Genomic DNA, 22634 nt, shown 5'->3' on the forward strand with positions numbered 1-22634 from the left:
GATAAAAACCAAAGGAGGTTTGATGTTGATACCAAAAATTTTATGTATTTTATTTAATAGTAAAAGAGGCAAAGAGAAAGAAAGAGAAAAAGAAAGGAAAAGAAAGAATGAAATAGAAAAAGAAAAGGGCAGGGGGCGGTGGCAGGGAGAGTGACAGAGAAAGATTAAGTAGAAGCATATCATCCTTCCGTGGGTGCTGATGATGTCTCATTGTTCCTTTCCATCTGGTCTTGGTGGTGAGGGTCCCCCGCCAAAAAGTATAGAATCCAATGGATTAATATACATTTGGACTGGTGGGAAGATCCAGGTACTTCCCTGGGGGGGACCAGTTTGACACAGTTCCTTGCAAGATTCTGTTGCATCATATAGCATCATGTGCAATGCTGTGCTGCAGGGTCTAGGGACCCTTTTGGTGGGGGGCCTTTGATGGGCCATGACACCCCTTAACTGCACCCCATGTGAATGTCCCATAGATGTGATTTTCCTGGGGTGGGGGTCCCTGCAGTTGGGTTAGTTTGCACAGTTCAGTGCTGCTGACCAGAGGCTTTTTCGCCACACACGCAAAATCCTCCTCTTCTCCCCTTGTGGCAAGGGGTCTGTACAAGCCTGGCGGCACATAAGTCTGGGGCTATAGCCTCCATCTTGAAGGTGCTGGGCTGGGCTCTGCCATGGATGCTCTTCAAGATGCTTTGAACAGTAATGTCACTTTCCTTAAACCCTTAGGTGGTTTAACTCACAATTCAGGGTTTCAGTCAGGAGGCCCATTCAGGGTGGGCTTCAGTGGTCTTCTGTGCAGCTTTTGTTATGTAGTTTTGCTATAATAGGCAAAAGTCTTTCATAAAAATGTTTGAGCCATAAACCATAACATTTCAGTCTCTGATACATCCTGACACCAGTGGCACGTCAGATCTCTAGAAAGGTGCTGCCTATGTACATGAATTAAGTTTTCTCAGCCCCCCACTGTCATATGGCCTAAGCACAATTAAGAGCGGAATGCTTAATGTGCACTGAATACACAGTAGCACTCTGAGCATTAATAAGTTTTCCCAGAACACATCACTGTGCTCTAAATTGTGGTGTCAGTTTGTGTCACCTAGTCCTGTTTTGTCAGAGAATCAGTGAAATCTCTTGTGCCAAAGTATTGTGATAGTAGCAGGTGGGGGGTGACCTGTAACTTCAGTGCACTGCCCATCCATCATGTTCTCTGTCCTCAGCTCCTTGCTACAAACCCTGGCAAATGACTTTTCATGTCTCCTTGTAAAGTTTTGTTTTCCTGCTGCCTTAAAGCTTGGCTTCAATTTACACATCCATGGGCATTGTCTCATGAGAAGATAATGTAAACTGACGAGGCAGTTTTAGGCTGCCAGTTACGTAGGTTGGAGTACAGTTCTTGGGACTTAGATTTCAGCTTAAAATTCCCAGTAAAAGCGTGGGGTGAAATAAAGACTGTGATTTCTAAGTATTGAATTTCAGGACTTTGCTTGTAACTGCTGCTTAACCATGTGCCTGCTGAAACCCAAAAGCAGGCAAAACAATTTCCACTTGAAAGTTTTCAGCACCCCATTAGCTTCCCAAAGGATAAGCCTCCCTTCTTTTGGGCTGTTACTAAGACCAGAATCTCTTACAGATAAATAATTTCGCTGACAGTTAGTTGATCTATTTTACTATGACTGATATACTGCTGTCTTGAGATACACTCTAGGTTTCGGGGTGGAAAGAAAGATGAAAACTTGACAACAAAATTCCATACATTGATGTCTTGGATTGATGATATGATAATCCTTTATCCCCTATCGTTGGCTTATATGCCCAAGAAAGAAAAAAAAATGTGTGGTCCTGTCTCTTTAACTGCACCCAGCCGCAGAGAGAAACGCGGGTTTTTTTGAAAACATTTTCCCCAAGCCTCGCTCCGGGGGAGGATTCGTCGCCCGGCAGAGACTGCGTGCTGGACGGGGGGTCGGAGTGAGCTCTGTTCCCGTTTTTTCCATTCTTCTTCTTTTTTTCCTCGTTTGGACCCCTTCTCTTCGATCTGCTTTGCCACCCGGAGACCCAGGAGGGCCAGAGGACAGCAGAGCTCTCCAGGGAGCTCCACCCGGCCCCGGGGGGGCGAGGAGGAGAGGGACTGCGTCGGAGAAAAGGACTTTTTATTCAGGTTGAATAACTGCCTTTCACCTTGTTTTTTCCCCTTCCCCTGTGCCTTGTAGGGCACCCTGCGTGGTTTTGTTAAATAAATAGTTTTTCTTCACTTTCATCTGAGAGGTTCTGTTGTGGGTGGGGGAGGGGGTGTCGGGGCCCTTCGCTCTCGGAGGAGAGAGTCTTATCATTAACCCGGGACATATTTGGCGCCCAACGTGGGGCCTCGATTACTTGTTCTACACCTTTTGTGGGGTTAGAGAAAGTGAAGAAAAAACCCTAATAATTGCATTCTAGTTTTAATCGCTTGGTATTGAATTACAGCCATCAGTAGTCACTATGCTGTTTGATGGGAGGTTGTTTGATGTAATACTGTCTGTTTGGCACATAGGTTTGTTTCCCTACCAACAGGTAGGGGCAATCCTGTCCCTAATGTATAATTTCCACCAATCAGGGACACGACTCCGGCTTGTTATAGTAATGTGTGTGATACTGACGATCTGTAAGAAGGTATGAGAAACAGTTAAAGATGTACATGCTCTATTAGTTTCCTCCTCTAGTTTTAGTAACCTGTTTTGGAGTTTTGTTAGTAATATTACCCAACCTGTTAGAGAAGTAGAGGGTGAAGCTTCCTGGCTCCTCACCCATCTCTTTCCCTTTAAATCTGGTATATCAGCTTTTGAGAATATTCAGTTTCCCCTGGATGTTAAAGAGACCATTAACTTGGTAGTACAGGTGCTTTACCTAGGAGTTTCCGTGTATATGATGTTCAGTGTTACCAGAATGAGGGCTGAGAAGTCCAGAGGGGCTGAGCAGGAGCAGGCACCTAATCCAGATGTGAAGAAATTTGAATGGTGTGGAGTATGAGAGAACATAGGTAAAACTTTAAAGAAATTCTCTGATCCAATAGACTGGGAATTTCCCCCTGGACAAATCCCGAGACCAGCTGAGGTGGGGAAGTATCTGAAAGAGAAGTGCAGAGACAACTGCAGTGCAATATGTTGGGCCCTGGCATATGCTTATCGTACACTGTCAGATATTATAGAACAGGAAGTAAGGGAGCCTAAGCCAATGGCAGTTGCTCCTATTACAAGGAGCAGGAAAGCCCAATTTAAGACTGATCGCCCAGATGACAGTGGGGAGGGACCCTCAAGGCCAGCAACTGAGTCAGAGGTCATTGTTGAATCCATGAATGTGAGAGACCTTCACAGCCTAAGAAAAGATTATGTCCAACGAGATGATGAATCTGTGATTAGTTGGTTAGTCCGTCTTTGGGATGCTGCAGGCGATGTTACACTTCTAGATGCTACTGAGGCAAGGCATTTAGGGACTGTGTCACGTGACCCAGATATCAACCAAACTATACGAGATGAGCCTGACTGCAGCAGCCTCTGGAGACAAGCTATCAGAGCTGCGAGGGACAGATACCTACATCCCGACGATCTCTATTCGCAACAAACCCAGTGGAGAACCATAGAACAAGAGATTCAACGCTTGAGAGAAATGGCAGTGGTAGAAATTATCTTCCCAGAAGACATAGCAAACCCAGATCCGATTATAGACCCAGATAGGATAGAATGTACACCTGTGATGTGGCGGAAACTCCTAAAGCTTGGGCCATCAGGGTATGCTTCTGCTTTAGCCATTATGAAGCAAGATGACGGGCATGAGACTGTGCGTGATATGACAAGGAAACTCCGAGCGTATGCAGATGTTGTGCATAGCCCAATGAATGCAAGAATCTCAGCTGTGGAAACAAATCTGCAGAAACTAGAAAATAAGATAGAGAAGAATCATGAGAAACTCAGTAAAGAGATTAAAGACAGCCTTCTCCAAATCTCAGCAGTACAGACCAGAGGTTCTGCTACCCCACGCAGACACTCCTCAGCTATGAGAACTGGATATATCCCTCGACATGAGTTGTAGTATTTCCTGTGTGACAGTGGAGAAAACATGAACAGGTGGGATGGACAACCCACTGCTGTCCTGGCACGACGAGTGCGTGAATTGAAAGAGGGCAAGACTCAGAGAAGGAACTCCACCAGAAGGGAAGTAGCTCTACTCAATATGTCTGATTCCGTTGAAGGAACCTCTAACACAAATACCCACCATGGTTAGAGGGGCCCTGCCTCTAGCCAGGTAGAGGCCAGGGAAAACCGAATTTTTTGGACAGTGTGGATTCGGTGGCCTGGCACATCAGAGCCACCAGAATACGAGGCTTTAGTTGACACTGGTGCACAATGCACGATAATCCCATCGAGACATGTGGAGACAGAACCTATTTCTATTTCCGGCGTTACAGGAGGATCACAAGACTTGACCCTCGTGAAAGCTGAGGTGAGCCTGACTGGAAGAGAGTGGAAAGAACATTCCATTGTGACTGGCCCAGAGGCTCCATGTATTTTGGGTATAGACTTCCTCCGAAATGGATATTTCAAAGACCCAAAGGGACTCAAGTGGGCATTTGGGATAGCTGCTGTGGAGACAGAGGGCATAAAACAATTGAACACCTTGCCTGGACTGTCAGAGAACCCATCTGCAGTAGGACTCCTGAAAGGGGAAGAGCAACAAGTACCAATTGCAACCTCGATTGTGCACCGCCGACAGTACCGGACACCTCGTGATGCCGTGATTCCCATTCACAAACTAATCCGTGAGCTGGAGAGCCAAGGGGTGGTCAGCAGGACCCATTCATCCTTTAACAGCCCCATCTGGCCTGTGCGAAAATCTGAAGGAGAATGGAGATTGACTGTGGACTATCGTGCCTTGAATGAGGTGACTCCACCTCTGAGTGCTGCTGTGCCAGACATGCTGGAGCTCCAGTATGAGCTAGAGTCCAAGGCAGCAAAGTGGTATGCTACTATTGACATTGCAAATGCATTTTTCTCCATTCCTCTGGCAGCAGAGTGCAGACCTCAGTTTGCTTTCACCTGGAGGGGCGTGCAGTACACCTAGAACCGATTGCCCCAGGGGTGGAAACACAGTCCCACCATCTGCCATGGACTGATCCAGGCTGCACTAGAAAAGGGTGGGGCTCCAGAACATTTGCAATACATTGATGACATCATTGTGTGGGGAGACACAGCAGAAGAAGTATTTGAGAAAGGAAAGGAAGTAATCCAGATTCTCCTGGAAGCCGGTTTCGCTATAAAAAAGAACAAAGTCAAAGGGCCTGCCAAAGAGATCCAGTTCCTAGGAGTGAAGTGGCAAGATGGACGGCGTCAGATTCCTACTGAGGTTATCAATAAAATCATCACAATGTCCCCCCCAACCAACAAGAAGGAGACGCAAGCTTTCCTAGGTGCCATAAGCTTTTAGAGAATGCACATCCCTGAGTACAGCCAGATCGTGAGTCCTCTCTACCTCATAACCCGCAAAAAGAACAATTTCCATTGGGGCCCTGAACAGCAGCAAGCCTTCACCCAGATCAAGCAGGAGATTGCTCATGCAGTAGCCCTTGGCCCAGTCAGGACAGGGCCAGAAGTAAAGAATGTGCTTTACTCTGCAGCTGGGAGCCATGGCCTGTCCTGGAGCCTTTGGCAGAAGGTGCCTGGTGAGACCCGAGGTCGACCACTGGGATTTTGGGGCCGAAGTTACAGAGGGTCTGAAGCCAACTACACCCCAACAGAGAAAGAAATCCTAGCAGCATATGAAGGAGTCCAAGCTGCCTCAGAGGTAATTGGCACAGAAGCACAACTCCTCCTGGCACCTCGACTACCGGTGCTGGGGTGGATGTTTAAAGCAGAGGTTCCCTCTACTCATCATGCCACCAATGGCACATAGAGCAAATGGATTGCCCTTATCACACAGCGTGCCCGTATGGGAAATCTAAATCGCCCTGGGATTTTGGAAATAATTACAAATTGGCCTGAAGGTGAAAATTTTAGTCTGACTGAGGAAGAGGAGCTGGAACAGGTGACCCGTGCAGAGGAAGCCCCACCATACAACCAACTGCCAGCAGATGAAACACGCTACGCTCTTTTCACTGATGGTTCCTGTCGTCTTGTAGGGACAAAAAGAAAATGGAAAGCAGCTGTGTGGAGCCCCACACGACGGGTTGCAGAAGCTAGGGAAGAAGAGGGGGGATCGAGCCAATTCGCTGAGCTCAAAGCCGTTCAGTTAGCCCTAGACATTGCTGAAAGAAAGAAATGGCCAAAGCTCTACCTTTATACTGATTCATAGATGGTAGCCAATGCTCTGTGGAGTTGGCTAGAAAAGTGAAAGAAAGCTGGTTGGCAGCGTAGGGGAAAACCAATTTGGGCAGCTGAAGAGTGGAAAGACATCGCTAGTCGGGCAGAGAGACTACCTGTTAAGGTCCGCCATGTAGACGCCCATGTCCCCAAGAGTCGAGCTAATGAGAAACACCGAAACAACGAACAGGTAGATCAGGCTGCAAAGATAAAGGTGTCCCAGGTAGACTTAGATTGGCAGCATAAAGGAGATTTATTCCTAACTCGATGGGCCCATGATGCCTCAGGCCATCAGGGCAGAGATGCCACCTATAAGTGGGCACGAGACCGAGGAGTAGATCTAACCATGGACTGCATCTCTCAAGTTATCCATGACTGTGAAACATGTGCTGCCATCAAGCAAGCCAAGCGGGTGAAACCCCTGTGGTATGGTAGAAGGTGGTCAAAATATAAGTTTGGAGAGGCCTGGCAGATTGATTACATCACACTGCCTCAAACCCGCCATGGCAAGCGCTATGTGCTCACAATGGTAGAAGCCACCACTGGGTGGCTGGAAACCTACCCTGTGCCTCATGCCACTGCTCGTAACACCATCCTGGGCCTTGAGAACCAAGTCCTGTGGAGGCATGGTACCCCTGAGAGAATTGAGTCAGATAACGGAACTCATTTTAAAAATAGCCTCATAAACAACTGAGCTAGAGACCATGGCATTGAGTGGGTGTACCACATTCCCTATCATGCACCAGCCGCTGGCAAAGTGGAACGGTATAATGGATTGTTAAAAACCACCCTAAAGGCATTGGGTGGGGGAACTTATAAGAATTAAGAGCGACATTTAGCAGAGGCCACCTGGTTAGTCAATACCCGAAGCTCCATCAACCGAGCAGGTCCTGCCCAATCTGAGCTTCTACATACAGTGGATAGAAATAAGGTCCCAGCAGTACATGCCAGAGGCTTGTTAGGGAAAACTGTCTGGATTGATTCTGCCTCACATAAAGACAAACCCATCCGTGGGGTTGTCTTTGCTCAGGAACCAGGGTGTACTTGGTAGATAATGCAAGAAAATGGAAAAACACAATGTGTCCCTCAGGGAAATTTAATTTTGGGTGAAGGCCACATGTAAGGTTGAGATGGCAACATACCACCGTTCACCGTTCGTGACATTATTTGTACATAGTTATGTGTATATATGTATATATGTATATATGTATATATGTGTATATATATATGTGTGTGTTTGAAGTTGGAAGATGTTAAGGTGGGCCTTAAGCCAACGCTATGGAATAAGGGGTAGAATGTCTTGGATTGATGATATGATAATCCTTTATCCCCTATCGTTGGCTTATATGCCCAAGAAAGAAAAAAAAATGTGTGGTCCTGTCTCTTTAACTGCACCCAGCCGCAGAGAGAAACGCGGGTTTTTTTGAAAACATTTTCCCCAAGCCTCGCTCCGGGGGAGGATTGGTCGCTCGGCAGAGACTGCGTGCTGGACGGGGGTCGGAGTGAGCTCTGTTCCCGTTTTTTCCATTCTTCTTCTCTTTTCCTCGTTTGGACCCCTTCTCTTCGATCTGCTTTGCCACCCGGAGACCCAGGAGGGCCAGAGGACAGCAGAGCTCTCCAGGGAGCTCCACCCGGCCCCGGGTGGGGGGCGAGGAGGAGAGGGACTGCGTCTGAGAAAAGGACTTTTTATTCAGGTTGAATAACTGCCTTTCACCTTGTTTTTCCCCTTCCCCTGTGCCTTGTAGGGCACTCTGCGTGGTTTTGTTAAATAAATAGTTTTTTTCTTCACTTTCATCTGAGAGGTTCTGTTGTGGGTGGGGGAGGGGGTGTCGGGGCCCTTCGCTCTCGGAGGAGAGAGTCTTATCATTAACCCGGGACAATTGAGTTGTTTTGGAGTGCAGGTGTCAGCATGCTGGGTAATCCTACAACCCAGTATGGATCTGAGAGGTATTACATTTCAAGGCCTTTTTACAGTCTTTTACAAGACTGTAAAAGTCTTCTTTGAGCCTAGGTTTGTGTGTTTCATTTTTTTTTTAAAGGCACAGGCTCAACCAGGTACTCTCAGGCACCACCAGCACTTTCCAGTCTGTCCATCAAAAAGCCTGATTAGCAATGTCTGGTGTCGTGTGTGTGAAAATGGGAAGCCTGAGATAGGAGCTGAGTGCTGGAGGCCCAATTTGCAAACACAAGACGCAGCAGGTCCTATTTCTCCTTTTTTTCTTTGGTATTGATCATTGTGGAAAGCTGGCTTCTAGAGAAGGGACACGCAGATGTAGATAGATTGCTTCTTAACAAGCCGCTTCTTAACAATAGCCATATTCAGCCAACTATTAATTAGATACCTTCGTCCAATCAGCGATCTAAGGTCACCATGACTTTCTGCAACATAGAAGTCGTGGGGGCCGTCTAGAATGCGTTAATTGGTAGCAAGAATGCTGAAATCAGGCATTATAGATAAACATAGATACATGTTAAGGCAAGTAGCCAAACTTAGGGCGTGGAAGTATATAACCAATAATATTGTACGATTACAGAATATGCATGATCTAGTTAACTACATTATAAAACTGTAAACTGTAAATCAATAAACTGAAGCTTGTAGTAAATCCATATTGGATTGTCAAGCCTCCGTGTCTCGGCAGATCATGGTAAAATTTCCGTTGTCCATGTGGACTCAGAGATTTTTTTTTTAATTATCTTTAACTATGTCTATTAAATGGTTTGAAAGCACGTGTTTTCTTGAGAAAGGAAGGAAAGGAAATGCACATTGTGAGTAATTGCTTATAGGTTTCTTATTGTGCTAATCCTGTACATAAACAAGTCACCTGTTTGTGAGTACTGTGTTCAGTGGGAACAGTTGTTCCTGTGTAAAATGTGTTATCTGAAGAGGTTGCTGTCTAGGTGTGAAATGAGTGAAGGCCTTAAGTAAGACCACAGGCAGGTTTCAGATCGAATGGATAAATTAAGAGTAACCCATTCCCTGACTATTGAAATACTGCTTTGTGTTACACGGGGAGGGGGCTTCTCACATTGCTGAAAGAAATTACACTGAAAGATCTCCTATGTTATTTTTCTGTGTTGTAGTTGAGATATATATTCAGTTCTTGGAGTGGTGCTGCAACCCCTGTTTCTGGACAAATAGCTGGACTAGCACAAATTATATTTAATTTTTTATCTGCCCTACTCAAGCCAGTGATGCAGCCTGAATAAATTAAAAGGTTTTGTGTTGTGAAAAAAAAGTGACGCTTGGAATGAGTTGAAATTCACTCATTTTGTCCAAGGATGTACAATAGGTGGAATTGTACTGAATTTTCTTTCTCTCTGAGATGAAAAAGGGTTGGTGTGTTCATCCATAGAGATCTCCATTTCCCTTGCTTGAGGGCTGGCTAACAGCTGTGTTCTTCAGAGCAGAGTTGTGAGAGCTTGGCACAGTGTTCAGACACATAAGTACTGTCTTTGTTTAATTTAATAACAGGATCCTACCTTTGTTAAATGTTGTAGCTGCCTTTTTTTATGGAGATAAAAGGAGGAGAGCAATGTAAAAATACTACTTTTGGAGCTGCAGTGCTTGGCTACTGCTAAGCCCTGGGACAAGAGAGGAAAATAGGAAAGTCACACTCCTTGTTTTGTTCATTAGGTCATGAGAGAGTGGGAAGAGGCAGAACGCCAAGCAAAGAATTTGCCAAAGGCTGACAAGAAAGCTGTTATCCAGGTAAAGGAAAATGCAACTGCAAGCTTACCAGCTCAGGCCCCAGTTAAGATGAAAGGGGTGCTGGGTGTGATGTAATTTTATAACCTACTTTATGGAGATTTAATGTTATTCTCTGCTCTTTTCTTCTCTTGCTGTTTTCGTTTACAGCTGTTAGTGGCTGCTGAGTGTCTCTGTACTTTGTAGCCAATCCCTGGAACAGCAGTACAGGACATTGCTCCTGACTGCATGGAGAGGTAGAATTCCACTTGAATTTCGATTTACATTCAGTGAGAACTGAAAACTCGGTTCCCACAGGCTCCTATCAAAATTTAGGCCATGATAGACTAATACAAGCTGCAGGACCTGAGCTCCAAGCAGAGGTAGAAAATGTGATTTAAGGAAGGAGTCACCATCAGTTTTATCTGAAAGAAACCCTCAGCCAAAAATTATTTTATCCAAAATTACACTATGCTTATTAATACTTAATAATATATATTTTATCCAAAATTATACTGTTATTCCAAAATTCTGACAAGCCAAACACTCCTTGAATCCCATTGTCAAGTATTAATCAGTACTGCTAATGCACAACTATAAAAAGGAAATGTTCAGAACCAGATTGGTGTGCACATTAGATCCCACAGCTTTGCTCTCTGTGCATTTTATCCAGTCAATCTTTTCCTCTATTGGAGTAAGGTCTGGGCTCAATTTTTCTTCCTAGTGGCCAGTTTACAAGAAATTACAGTGACTCTATTCAGGCTGGATATCTTTTTCTCGCTATGTGGATTTGTTCGTGAAGTCGTGTTGGTGTCTCTCAATAGCAGGGGTGTACACTTGCCAAACTTCACCCTCCCCCAGGCACAATTCTGTGATTCTGAACCTCTGTCTCAGGGCAAACAAAGGTAGTTGTTCAGCACACTGGTGGTTGTGCTGAACATGTCAGGAATATATTTATTAGATTAATAAAACATGGCTGTGTGTTCCTGAATACAGGGCACTGCAATTCCCACTGAAATCAGTAAAAGGTCTGTGCAGTGCAGAGTTTCTGGGGGCCAAACTTGATGAATATGGAGAAAGATTTTGATGGCTTGCCGACAGAGGTGATCACATATGCTAGTCTGCACTGATGTATTCTCTGTTTCTGTTGTGATGGATGTTTTTTCTCAGCATTTCCAGGAGAAAGTGGAATCACTGGAACAAGAAGCAGCAAATGAAAGACAGCAGCTGGTGGAGACTCACATGGCACGAGTGGAAGCCATGCTGAATGACCGCCGTCGCATTGCCCTGGAGAACTACATCACAGCCCTGCAGACTGTCCCACCCAGGGTGAGTGTGATGCCACAAGCTCTGCCAGCTGTGCCTAAATCATTGTAATTGTCCTGGGGAAAAAGTAGGTGTGTCCAGATACAGTCCAGCTTTGCAGCAGGGAGTGTGCTCACTGTGCAAGAGCTATGACAGAAGTCAGCCAGTGTGCATAAATGCAGACACAAGCTCCCCATGTATATATCAGTAGATGGATAGATACATACATAAAGATACTTAAGCAAATCACGTGGAAGGATTTAGTTGTCAAAAATTGTAGCTGTTCACAGATCCTGCAGGATGAGGATGAAGTGTCCCTCCAAGTGATGCACACTATGATACTTCATCATGACAACGTGGAGCTTAAAGATAGGATGGTTGTGATTTTTCATTTTGTTTGTTGAACTGTTGAAGTGTCTGGTGAATGATCTTGTGAGGATTATTGGATGGCATGGTGTTAGCACACTAGCAATTCAAAGTTGTCTGCTTTGGATGTGATGGCTATTGGTGGGTGTAAACATGTACATTCAGAATGCAGATTGAATGGAATTTAATGACTCTGTATTTCTGATACTTGTTTTCAATTACACAGTATCTGATCAGTGACCTGCAGAGGAAGAGAATTTGCAGAAAGACTGGGGAAAAGCAGTAAAGTATTTTACTGCTCCAAGAACTGGCCTCTTGGACAGTTCCTAGATGGAAAAAACATTATTTCACTGCTCAGTCTTTTAGTGAATTTGACCTCACAGGGAATTACACCAATATGGCTAACATGATTAAATTACATATTTTCAGTAAATTTCCTTCTGAGGAGAAACCTGCATGTTTTCTGACGATGGAAAAGTGATCATCCTAGTTCTTTATCATCGTTATTGAACTTCTTTCTGCACCCTCTTTTTGGTATAAAACTCTCTTGCTTTTACAGTGTATGCCAAGTAAAAGTTAAAACCTTTCACTTAGGGAAAAGTGTCATGGTGTGACTTCAGGGTAGTTGTGTGAAGAGTTATCATGTATTTTGCAATACAGTAAATCATGAAAAATGAAGCTAGTCTGTGTAAAATGCATAGAGGATGTTATTTGGCCTGAGTGTGAGTTGCATGTTATAACCTCTGACCATCGTGAGGGTAGTGAAAGGCTTGAACTCATTAGGAGACAGATTAGCAAGTTATAAATTGGGATGCTACTCCTTTTAGGAAACTGGAGTCTGTGGCTCCAATCTGAGGTGAGGTGAGTGCATGGACTGGCAGCAGGTCATGTTTGGTGTCTTACGGTGTGGATTTAGGTAGTTCACCAAAGGTAGGGTTTCACGTTCGGCTTTGGAGCCAAGCTTTCCTGCATTGAAGTTGAGCCTTGTACAAATGTAATCCTGTCTGAAAAGTACCCCAGTAAAATGATTTGATTTCAAGCTCTGTGTGTGTGTGTCAGGCTGGCAGCTTGATTCTGCAGGTATGTGCAGTTGTGGAAAGGTGTGATGGGGACCACACACAACAGTAGAATGGCCTCTACAGCTGTCAAAGTGTGGAATGCAGAGGACACAAAGTGAACTTCAGCTGCAGAGCTCTAAGGGGCAAAAATGTTAACAGGGACTCTGGGACCAGAAAAACTTGCATTTTGTTCTTGTTTTGCTTGTAGTCAGCTCCCATGACAGTTAAAATACTGATGCATTTCCTCTATCATGGGGAGAGCAGCAGGTCTGAAATGTGACATGAGTCCAGTAAAAGTAAATTTTGAAGGTACTATTTAAAAAGACTGAAGTGCATCCTATATTGAATATATATCCTATATATGTCCTACAAAAGCTTATAATTTTGAAAGGAGCAGGCAGCAAGCATTGAGTTAGCATCACCTAAAGGTGCTACCAGGCAGGGACTCATCTCAAAATAACAGGGGTGAACATTTTAAAAAATAATGTCTTTAAACAACTCCTTGGTCAGTCTTGTATTTATGGTCCTGTCCTTTCCTCAGCATTTTTTGGTTGTGTGCTCTGTAGCTGGTAACAGTTGAGGTGCTGAACTGCTGGTCAGGTGTGTGCCAAAATGCTTGAAAACAATGATCTTGAATTCAGCAGGAGGATTTGTCTGGTTGTATTGAGACAGAGGGTGAAACCTGAGGAGTGATTGATGATAGCTGAATGACCTAATGGGTTAGTCCAGTCCATTCACTGCTTTGCAGAATATGGAGCCAGAAATCTGAATACACTATGGATGCAAACTTTGGCTGCCTGGCCAAAGAGAAAACAGAGAAAACAAAAGAGAAAACAAAATTGAACTCTGATACTCTAGTTGCATCTACCTGCTCTTGCGGTTCCCTAGTAAACTAAAAGCGCATTTGATGCTGTTGTGTTATCTTTGGGAAAGTAATTCATAACCTTACGGATAACTTGTTAAATAATATTACAAAAGGTGTGGAAGTGGGGGCTTCTGGAGTTCTCAGATTATTTTTAAGAGCCCCCTTCACAGCCTACTTCAAGTCACATGGCTTGCTATAAGTATGATTACTACAAAAATAGATTCTGAATATTTTAAGTGATGGAGTCTCGCTAAAGTTGTGAGGAAGAATTTGGATTTAAATTAAAAAAATAAATTAGACTTTTTTTATTGAAGCGATGCACACAGTTAGGAGGGTTAAGAAAGTCTGAGAATCCTTTGTGAATACCCTCTGTGCCAGATTAAAAACTGTAACTGTAGGGGTTTTTTTCAAGTGTTACATGAATGATTGCCCAGTGCCAGTGTCAGAGGTGTGCCTCTGAGTACCACTCAGGGCAGCAAGGGAGACAGGGAGCACACAGAGATGAAATCGCATTGTTTCAAGGTCTACAAGAAAATAAATTTAAGCAAAATCAAATATTTGTATTCTTGTCCTGTTCTCAGAAGCACTACCATGCACACTGCCCAAACCCTCAAAATTTTATGCTCATTCTTGATTCCTGATACAGCTTAGCTGTACTGCTGTACTTTGTTGCCTTTGCAAATGGGGTGCAGCTGTTCAGTATCCAGTGTCAAAATACTGCATTGTTTCATCCTGCTTGATGGGCTTACTACAGGAAAGGAGGATTAGTGGCAGCTGGAAGCAATGTGCCTCTAGCTTTTAAAACAAAAAATTTTGGAAATTTTCCCCTTCATTTTGCATGATAAATAGGGGAATTCAAAGTCATCCTTCTCTGTGTGCAGCTTGATTCTGTAATTTGCTTGTATTCCCTCTTTATTGTGTATGTCAAATTTTTGTGGATTTATGTCTCTCTTTTTGATCTTTGTTGGTAAGAGAGGCACATTCTCTGTGGGAAGCTGGTGGTGGGGGACAAAGACAAGCAGAAAAGAAAATTGATGAAATAAAGGGTTTCAGAGGAGGGAAACACACAGGAAAACTTTGTAAAGTAATTAATTAACCTCTTTACCTTGAGCATAGATTAAAGTGAGCATATAATCATTAAAATCAGTTTTAAATCCTTCTCTTCTAATTCAGCACTATTTTACTGAAATGTAAATTCTTGCTGAGAAGAGCAGGATCACTGAGATCAACCCTAGCATGTACATTAATCTGTCTTTTCCCATGTGTTTTTTTTACTTCAGAATTTGGTACTTTTTATGCTTGGGAGTAGTGTCTGTTCACAGAGAGAGCACAGTACAGGTTGAATCTAGTCAGGTTTGGCTCTTTGGACAACGAAGAGGAATCTGCAGAAGGGCCTCAGTGCCTCAGTGTTTGGGAAGCTCAAAGCATTTACTGAGTCCAAGGAGGTTGCTGTGGAAATATACAGTTGGATGCAGGCAAAAGTGTTACTCTTGTATTGGTGATAAATTAAATTGGTGATAAAAATCCTCCTGTGCAGCAGGAAACAACAGTCCAGCTCTTATACTCCACCCTTTAGCTCTACTCCTCCAAACTCATAAACTTCCTGCTATGGAATTCTTCACACTTAATTTTGTATGTTTTTTGTGAAATAGCATGGATTTCAGCTCTGTTTTTTAAAAAAGTGAGATTTAAAGAAATGTGGTCACCTGATTCCATTTTCCACTGCCTTCGGAAGCTTTTATGTGAATAAATTCAGAATGGCTTGCTTTAAACCCTGGCAGGTTTGTTAATATCCAGAATTTAGAGTTTTAAAAAGGTGAGCAGAAACAAACTTTGTCTTAATTTGTAAAAGTTAAGTAAGTTGAAATACTGAAAAACAAATAATGAGATTGAATCAAATAATTTTCTTTTTATTTGGTCCCCGGAGGAGTTCTTGAGAAGGGAGGCAAATCTAAGTTTTGGGGCACCATTATAGCCATATGATTTTGATATGTGCAATAACATGTCTTGTTACAAATTAGCAGAAATTATGAGAAGTCATCTTCAGCTCCGCAGGCAGGTATCTGGATGGGGATTTATGTCTTGCCCATGAGTATAAGTGTTGCATTCATGCTGTACAACTTTTCTTGAATGTTTCTAAATTGAGCTACTTCTCCTTGGTGAAACATGAATTGCAAGTTAATAACGTAGCAAGGGAAATATGTACTGAATGTGTTACACAAGGTATTCAGAATAATGAATGAAAAGAAGCAATTGTGCATTGCAAGAACCGTAATTGAAGGGACTGATGATTGATTTTTCTCTAAAGGCAAGATTAAATCGCACAATACAGCATTGTGAAAGTTTCCTCCCTGATTTAGAGTAAATTTTTATCAAAATGACAAGCCAGCTCAGAGCTTCCCATGGAAGTTCCATGGCACAGAGCCAGCAAGTCGTATTTTCAGTACACAGAAGTGCTTTAATATGGTTTTTGTGTGGTTTCTCTGTAGTAAGATTTTTGGATTTCGACAAGAAGAGATCCTTTTTTCCGTGAGAATAGATTTTAGCCATGCAAACTATATTTGTTTCCACTTTCCAAGCTCAATGAAACTGTGCTGTTTCTTCACTCCCTTAAAATCTGAAATAACAGACTAGGATTGGTATAGCAATCATGGTGGGGGGCATCTGCATGGTTAAATATTCATGTTTGTCTCTGTGTGTTTATATGTAACTTGCTAGAAACTGGATTTTGGGCATTTTAGATCTCATATATGAGATGACAGAAAGAACCGTCTTCCAAATAAGAGACAAGGCATATTCTCTACAGGTTCAGGTAGAACATTAGTTTTTAATGGCACGTCACCCTCTGTAGTCTATGTAGCCCGTATACATTGTGAACCTGTCTATTTTGTACCAAATGTGTTGAATGCATTCAAGTCCCCGTGTACTCAGGAAAGCTATATAAAATAGTACGTCGACAACATTCTCCAGCATAAAACAGGATTTTAAACCAAAAACTATAAAATACCCGAAGACACGAGCACATCTGTTGGACTGTCACAATAGCTTGTAAAAAGTGCTATGATCAATCTGTGCTCAGTTGTAGATAAAAAACAGGTGTTTGAATCTGCTGAGCAAGGGGAGCTTTGGAATGAGTTTGATGGGAGGAAACAGTGTTACAGTATGTGCTTAAAATAGTTGGTAGGTTCACATCTTATTAGGTATGTCCTTTTTGCTGTGTTTGCCTAATAGTGAGTGTGTGCCATGAGACTGTGGATTTAAGCTTCTTGCCAGCTAGTCCAGAGTTTTGGAGTACTCCGTAGCCATATGTTGCAAATGGAGAAAAGAGCTTAGATAAATCTTTGCTTTTTGCCTAGGCAGACAGTAGTTCTTATTGGGGTGGTCAGCACCCCAAGACCTGGTCTCGTTCGCAAGTTCTTAATTAATAGCCAATTGGGTCTAATATTACATAAATTATTATTTTTTAGACACAGAAAATAGCAGACGTAAGACTTGGGACAAAACCACATACTACACAGGAATAAAATAAAAGTAGCTACTAGTAGAGACAATTCAGCATGCGAAAAGGTACCTATTATTAGAGCTAGCAAGAAATAATGTAACCTAGGAACCAATGTATCTTACCAACACCAATTTGGTGGTGAACTATACCTTGGAATCCTTTCACTCAATCACCAGGAAAGTAACCAGCAGAGCCTGCATCCAGACTCCAGGGAGAAGCCTTTGCACATTTCCAGAGTGTGTGTAGGAGACTTCTGCCTCTGTGATATTTCATGTGTCTTTTATAGCGTAAAAGTGTGCCTTTCAGTCACGTACTTATTCTTTTCATCTCTTTCCACATCTGCTCTCCATACCAAGATGTGTATTCTGGGTTGGAGGCTCCAGACTCTCGGGCACCAAGAGATAACCTCTTGCTGGGCTTTTGACCCAACCTGGGTTGTCTGTACACCAGCCATGAAGATAGAGACGGTGTGGGGGGGGAGACAACAGGGACATCCTGTCACACCATATTATTCCTAACTGAACAGCATAGTTAATGAAATAAAATGCATTTGGAATTTGGTGCTGGAAGCTGTTGCCTAGGAAGTCATTAGCCATTCTTGTCACTGCCTAAATGAAAGTCACCAAGGTCGTCAGTATTATCCTAGTTGCCTTCAGAGGAAGACCAAAACAAAAAAAAAAAAAAACGGGGAAACAAGCCAACAGATCAGGTACAGATCACTGAAAACAGTGGAATTATTTAATGAGGTTTAGGTAGCCACTGGTGGCTGATCCAAGTTAGTTATTCTGTGAGGTGTTTTTTACTAAGATGACTACAGATCTAAACATGCAGTTTTCCCAGGCAAAACACACAGAAGAATTTCAAGTGTTAGACCCAGAATTTTTTAATGAAGTTTAGTGGTAGGTACATTATTTTTGAAGAGTAAGAGGTTCCAAGCTGGTCCAGAGATGTGTCAGCCATTTATTCTTTTGCCACAGACCGTGTCAGAACTGAGGCTTTGGAAACTTAATTTAGCTAATAATAGCACCACTTCAATTTATAATTTAGTCTGAAGGTTCCGGCCTAGGGTCAAAGTAATAGATGACTGTGGATATAATGGCTTCAGACACAGTGTCTGAGTGCATCTCCTCAGCCTGTGGTGCCTTTTCCTACCTCTGTGCTTGACCTACACCATTCCTTGTGGCCCCTCTAGTCTACCATCACAGGAGTTCATATCAGCGCTTGGTGTACTGTATTTGGGCGTGAATCCTGCTGAAAGTGTTACCAAAAATCAGTAAAAATAAAAACTCCTTAGTGTAACATTAAGAAACAGGCATTCTTTATTCAGCCAGATTCATGAGGGGATAGTTCCTCCAAAATATTGTGCACGCTGAGTAAAGAAACCCCTCCTGTTTAGATACTGTTTTTTACATACATATTCATAGGTTTTCCCAGAAGAAACACATAGTGATTTCCCAAAATGTCATAACTGGGCTGGTTGCTTTCCAGTTCTCCTTCCTACAGAATAAGCATTTTGCAATTGTACAGGCCAGTGGTTTTTTAAGAATAAGCATTGTATTAACCCAACAGTTGCAAACAATTTTTCATCAGGCAGCAAAAGTACCTCTGCAAAAAGTGTCTGTATATGTGGGGCTTTTAAGTAGAACCAGTTCACTCAACAATGTCATTTAAAAGAAAACAGGTATGAAGTACAGTGCAGAAGTGGGACTTGAGGTGAGGTACTTCCGGCAAGGAAACAGAGCTGTTTTAGTTCATGTCAGATGTTTGAGGGATACCACCACCTTTTGGGTTTTTTTTATCCATGTGGCAGTGACCTACTATATTGCCTTAAGATCTGAGGCAGGGCATGTTTCGTGAAGGTTACAATAAAGACATTTTTGGCAATAAAAAGTCTATGTGGAAAGTCTTATTCATTTCAACTTCGACATCAGGGGATCCTGGGAACATACATATCTCAGGTCTCAGTGTACCATTCACGGAATCCTGTTGTTTCCACAGATGCCTGCATATACCCTAGGAGCTTGCATGTAGTGCAATGGCCCTGCTGACCAGGAAAACCTTGTGTGTCTGTGCCAGGTGATTCAGTGCTTCACAAGGACTTCTTAGCTCTGGATCACTTGTTGTTAAAGCAATGTCACAAGCTTTTAGGCCATGTGAGATCACCAGATCAGGGTTAAAGTGTGCATATGGATAGTTTTAAAATCAAAGCACTGAAACTCCCTAGGTTTGTATTCCTACACACAGTGAATTTCTAGTGTTGGGGTTCTTTTCCTGCTTGCGAAAAAGCAGTCTTTGCCCCTCCAAGAAAACACCTTGCATTAAATATTCTTTCATTGTCATAAACTAGAATTACGGATTTCTGCTGCCAGCACAGGAAGATTTCTTGGTCAGACATGCTGGAGAAATGCATCTCAATTTCTCCTTTATAGTGATAAGTGTGGTACATTTCTCAGTGTTAGAAAAAGCACTGAAAGTGGGCTGCCAGTATACCCAAGTGATTACTACTGTTGTTAGTGGTATTTGATAGGTATTTTCAAGATTGTTGTCCTATTAACAAGTCTGCTTGTAAAGTCTCATTCATACATTACAGCAAATACAGACACACTATGGGAAAACAAAAGCTATATCCTTCTGGTTTTAGACATGATACTTGACTTGGACTATCTCTTGGGAAAAAAAATAATCCTTTTCTGCATAGAGTGCCCTAGCCTGTTACCTTGATGTGTCTTTGGGACAAGGAAAGTTGAATTATCAGGAAAGGTAGCTATATTTTCTGTCTTCAAGATTTTCTTCTTGTTGTTAAACTTTCTGGTCTTCTAGCTGTCATTCCGATTAAGCTTTAGAGTTGACATTTCCGTTGTTCAGTGGCCATTACCACAAGGTTATGAGTATTACTCGCTTTCCAGCATTTGCCCGCAGTTTCTTGCAACTTCAGCTGAGAGTACATGGTTTTGGGGACTTGGAGTTATTTTCCTCATGAATGAATTTTCAGCAATGGAGACACTGACTCTGGCAGGAAATGGCTTCACATCTCTCTATTTCTGTCTGACATACCTTCTCCAAATAACCCTTGGTTTACTTTCCTCAGACATTTTTTAATCTGTTGCTTCTCTTAAACTGAAGAGATTCTGAAATCTTTGGACTCCATAGCTTAGTATTCATCTCTTGTGTAAATGTTAAATCAGTTTAGGCTCTATATTTGTCCATGAATCTAAGTCTTCTTAAAACTCCACCTTCGCCCACAGTTCTTCCTGCTTTGGAAAGCTGTGCACAGAGCTTCTGACACATTTTTTGTCACTTTCACACCTTCTTCCCTGTGTCACTGTTAGTGCTTAGACAACTGTTTACCACTTCTGCTCATTCTTTAATCTGCCACATAGTAAGGTCACCTTTCTATTTCTTCTCACTGCTCAGCAGCTTCAGGTAGGATGCATAAGCACAGCACCACAAGTGGGCATGGAGGGAAGGGGAGTGCATTTCCAGAATCCATCATAATCTCTGAGTTAAAAATGGTTATCTTAGCTGGATGCTGGAGAGCACTTCCTGTTTTGGCACTGTATTATTGTGCAGAGCAGGAAAGTACATAGGAATACGTCTTAGGCGTCACTGGTCTGCCATCACTGTGTATATTTTCAAGTTCCCTTCAGTTGCTGATTTTTTCTTTCTTTATATTCAATTACATGTCTGAGGGCATATGTGTAATAGATTTTACTAATTAAAATTACTTGCAATAGACTTCAGATTTTTACAAAATCTGGCATCTAAACAGAGAAATTTCAGAAGACTGGGCAGATGTCTCCTTTTTTCTTGTGGGTTTTCAGTGAGTTGTGTGTTCTGGATGGGTATGTTCTGTACCTTAGCTCAGTGGTTCTTTTCTGCTTTGTTTTCTCCTCTGGTGGAGTAGCAACAGTGACAGGGTAGGAAAGTTGTGATTTTTTTTTCTTTAAAAGTTTTGCAGTCGAGTCTGGGGACTGATTATTCATAGAAACATAGAAAATCTGAACACCCTCCTCTGAAACATTATCTACTGCCTACAACTACTATTTAATGGTGCATCCTGATGATGTTCAGTGAGAGGATGTTCCTTGTAGTAGTCAGACCTGCCTTCAGAAGATAGCACCGAGGGCTTTTGGCTTGGGACACATCTCCAGGGCACGAAATGAAAACATGTGTTGTTCTAAACTCATGTTTTTTTCTTCATTTTCTTCCCTTAGCCTCGTCATGTATTCAACATGCTGAAGAAATATGTGCGTGCTGAGCAGAAAGACAGACAGCACACTCTCAAACACTTCGAACACGTCCGCATGGTAGACCCAAAGAAAGCTGCCCAAATCAGATCCCAGGTAATCCCCACTGATGAGGTCGTGTTAATTCATAACTATTGTGAAATGTCTGTCAACCAATTTTTTAAAAAATACCCAACTCCTTTCTGTGGACAGCTTTAAATGCAATCAAAAATAATCTGCTTTTCGTCAGAAGATTAAGGCAAAGTGATATAGTAGTATGGGTATGATTTTTCTTCTGAGAAGAACTGGAATATAGACTTTCTGTCTATCTGTACAGTGAGTCAGACATGGGCATGTCCCGAGGAGCCTTCCAGAGCATTAATGCTGCGAACCTTTGTTAGTGCTTTGGTAAATAATACCTCTGGGAAAACACCAGTATTAGATTTAGCAACATGGTTGTGCTTCCCTCAGCTGAGGTAGCAGAACCAGAACTGGTGTAGTCAACTGACTGTGACCAGCCTTTCTACAGTCATTGCAGAGGCACTTGTAATGTCTATAAATGTGATTACTGTGATGCACTAGAGTTTAATGTGTTCTTTTAAAGTAGATGCTATAGTTCACGGCATTTTAATTACTGAATGTTACTGCAGTCCTCAATGTGTATGTTTTGGAAGAGCTTTTATGTTGCCTTCAAAAATCATAGAGGGTGAGAAAGCAAAAACAAAACACTTGAGATTGAAGATGTAGCTGGCTTTCAAAACAATTAAAATTGGAGACACAATGGATAACCTGTAAAAACAGTGTGCTGTAATCTGTGGAATCTGCTGCTGTTCCCTCTGTAGGAGTCAATGGCAGGCACTGTTCCAGACACAGTTTTTGAATGGACTTGATTCCACTAAAAGAAAAATCAAAACCATGTGCCTTCCTGGATGGCAGATTAGATTTTCAAACTTCTGTTCCAGCCAAATGTGTACATTGAGATCCTGCTGTCTTGGAATTGCTGGAGTGAGAAATACACTCTTCTAAAAGCCTTCTGCAGTGACCGTTGTCGTTGCCTTGTCTTACGCATTTAACATGACTTATTTTTCTTCTTGCGTCACTGACTTATTTAGTAGCAAAAATCAGTGAAATTTTGCAGAGTGCAGGTTGTGTGGCAGCACTGGTTAAGAATGGAAACTGACTTTTAAATACAAGAAGTGCAGTGTATTGCCTAACATGTCATTGTACGAATGAGTATTGATATAGCATCTTTGCATTTTGAATTGGTCAGAAGGCTGGGGAAATGTAGCCTGGAAGTTCTG

At 42.5% G+C, this 22634-nt stretch overlaps 1 protein-coding gene across 5 annotated transcripts in view; it reads left to right on the forward strand.

The window, feature by feature from the left end:
* APP (amyloid beta precursor protein) overlaps nucleotides 1–22634 on the forward strand; it is a 232257-nt gene that overhangs the window by 156634 nt on the left and 52989 nt on the right. For 4 of the 5 annotated variants that reach the window (XM_085074621.1, XM_085074611.1, XM_085074641.1 and 1 more), the window contains 3 exons: nucleotides 9961–10035; nucleotides 11182–11340; nucleotides 21322–21450. In XM_085074621.1, coding sequence (XP_084930747.1) covers nucleotides 9961–10035; nucleotides 11182–11340; nucleotides 21322–21450 — 363 coding nt within the window. The remainder of the gene's footprint in view (nucleotides 1–9960; nucleotides 10036–11181; nucleotides 11341–21321; nucleotides 21451–22634) is intronic. The other variant, XM_085074630.1, reaches the window with a different exon arrangement.

This window comes from Lichenostomus cassidix, chromosome 1, assembly GCF_008360975.1.
Source record: "Lichenostomus cassidix isolate B80296 chromosome 1, HeHo_3.0, whole genome shotgun sequence".
In the NCBI taxonomy this organism is placed as follows: Eukaryota; Metazoa; Chordata; class Aves; order Passeriformes; family Meliphagidae; genus Lichenostomus; species Lichenostomus cassidix.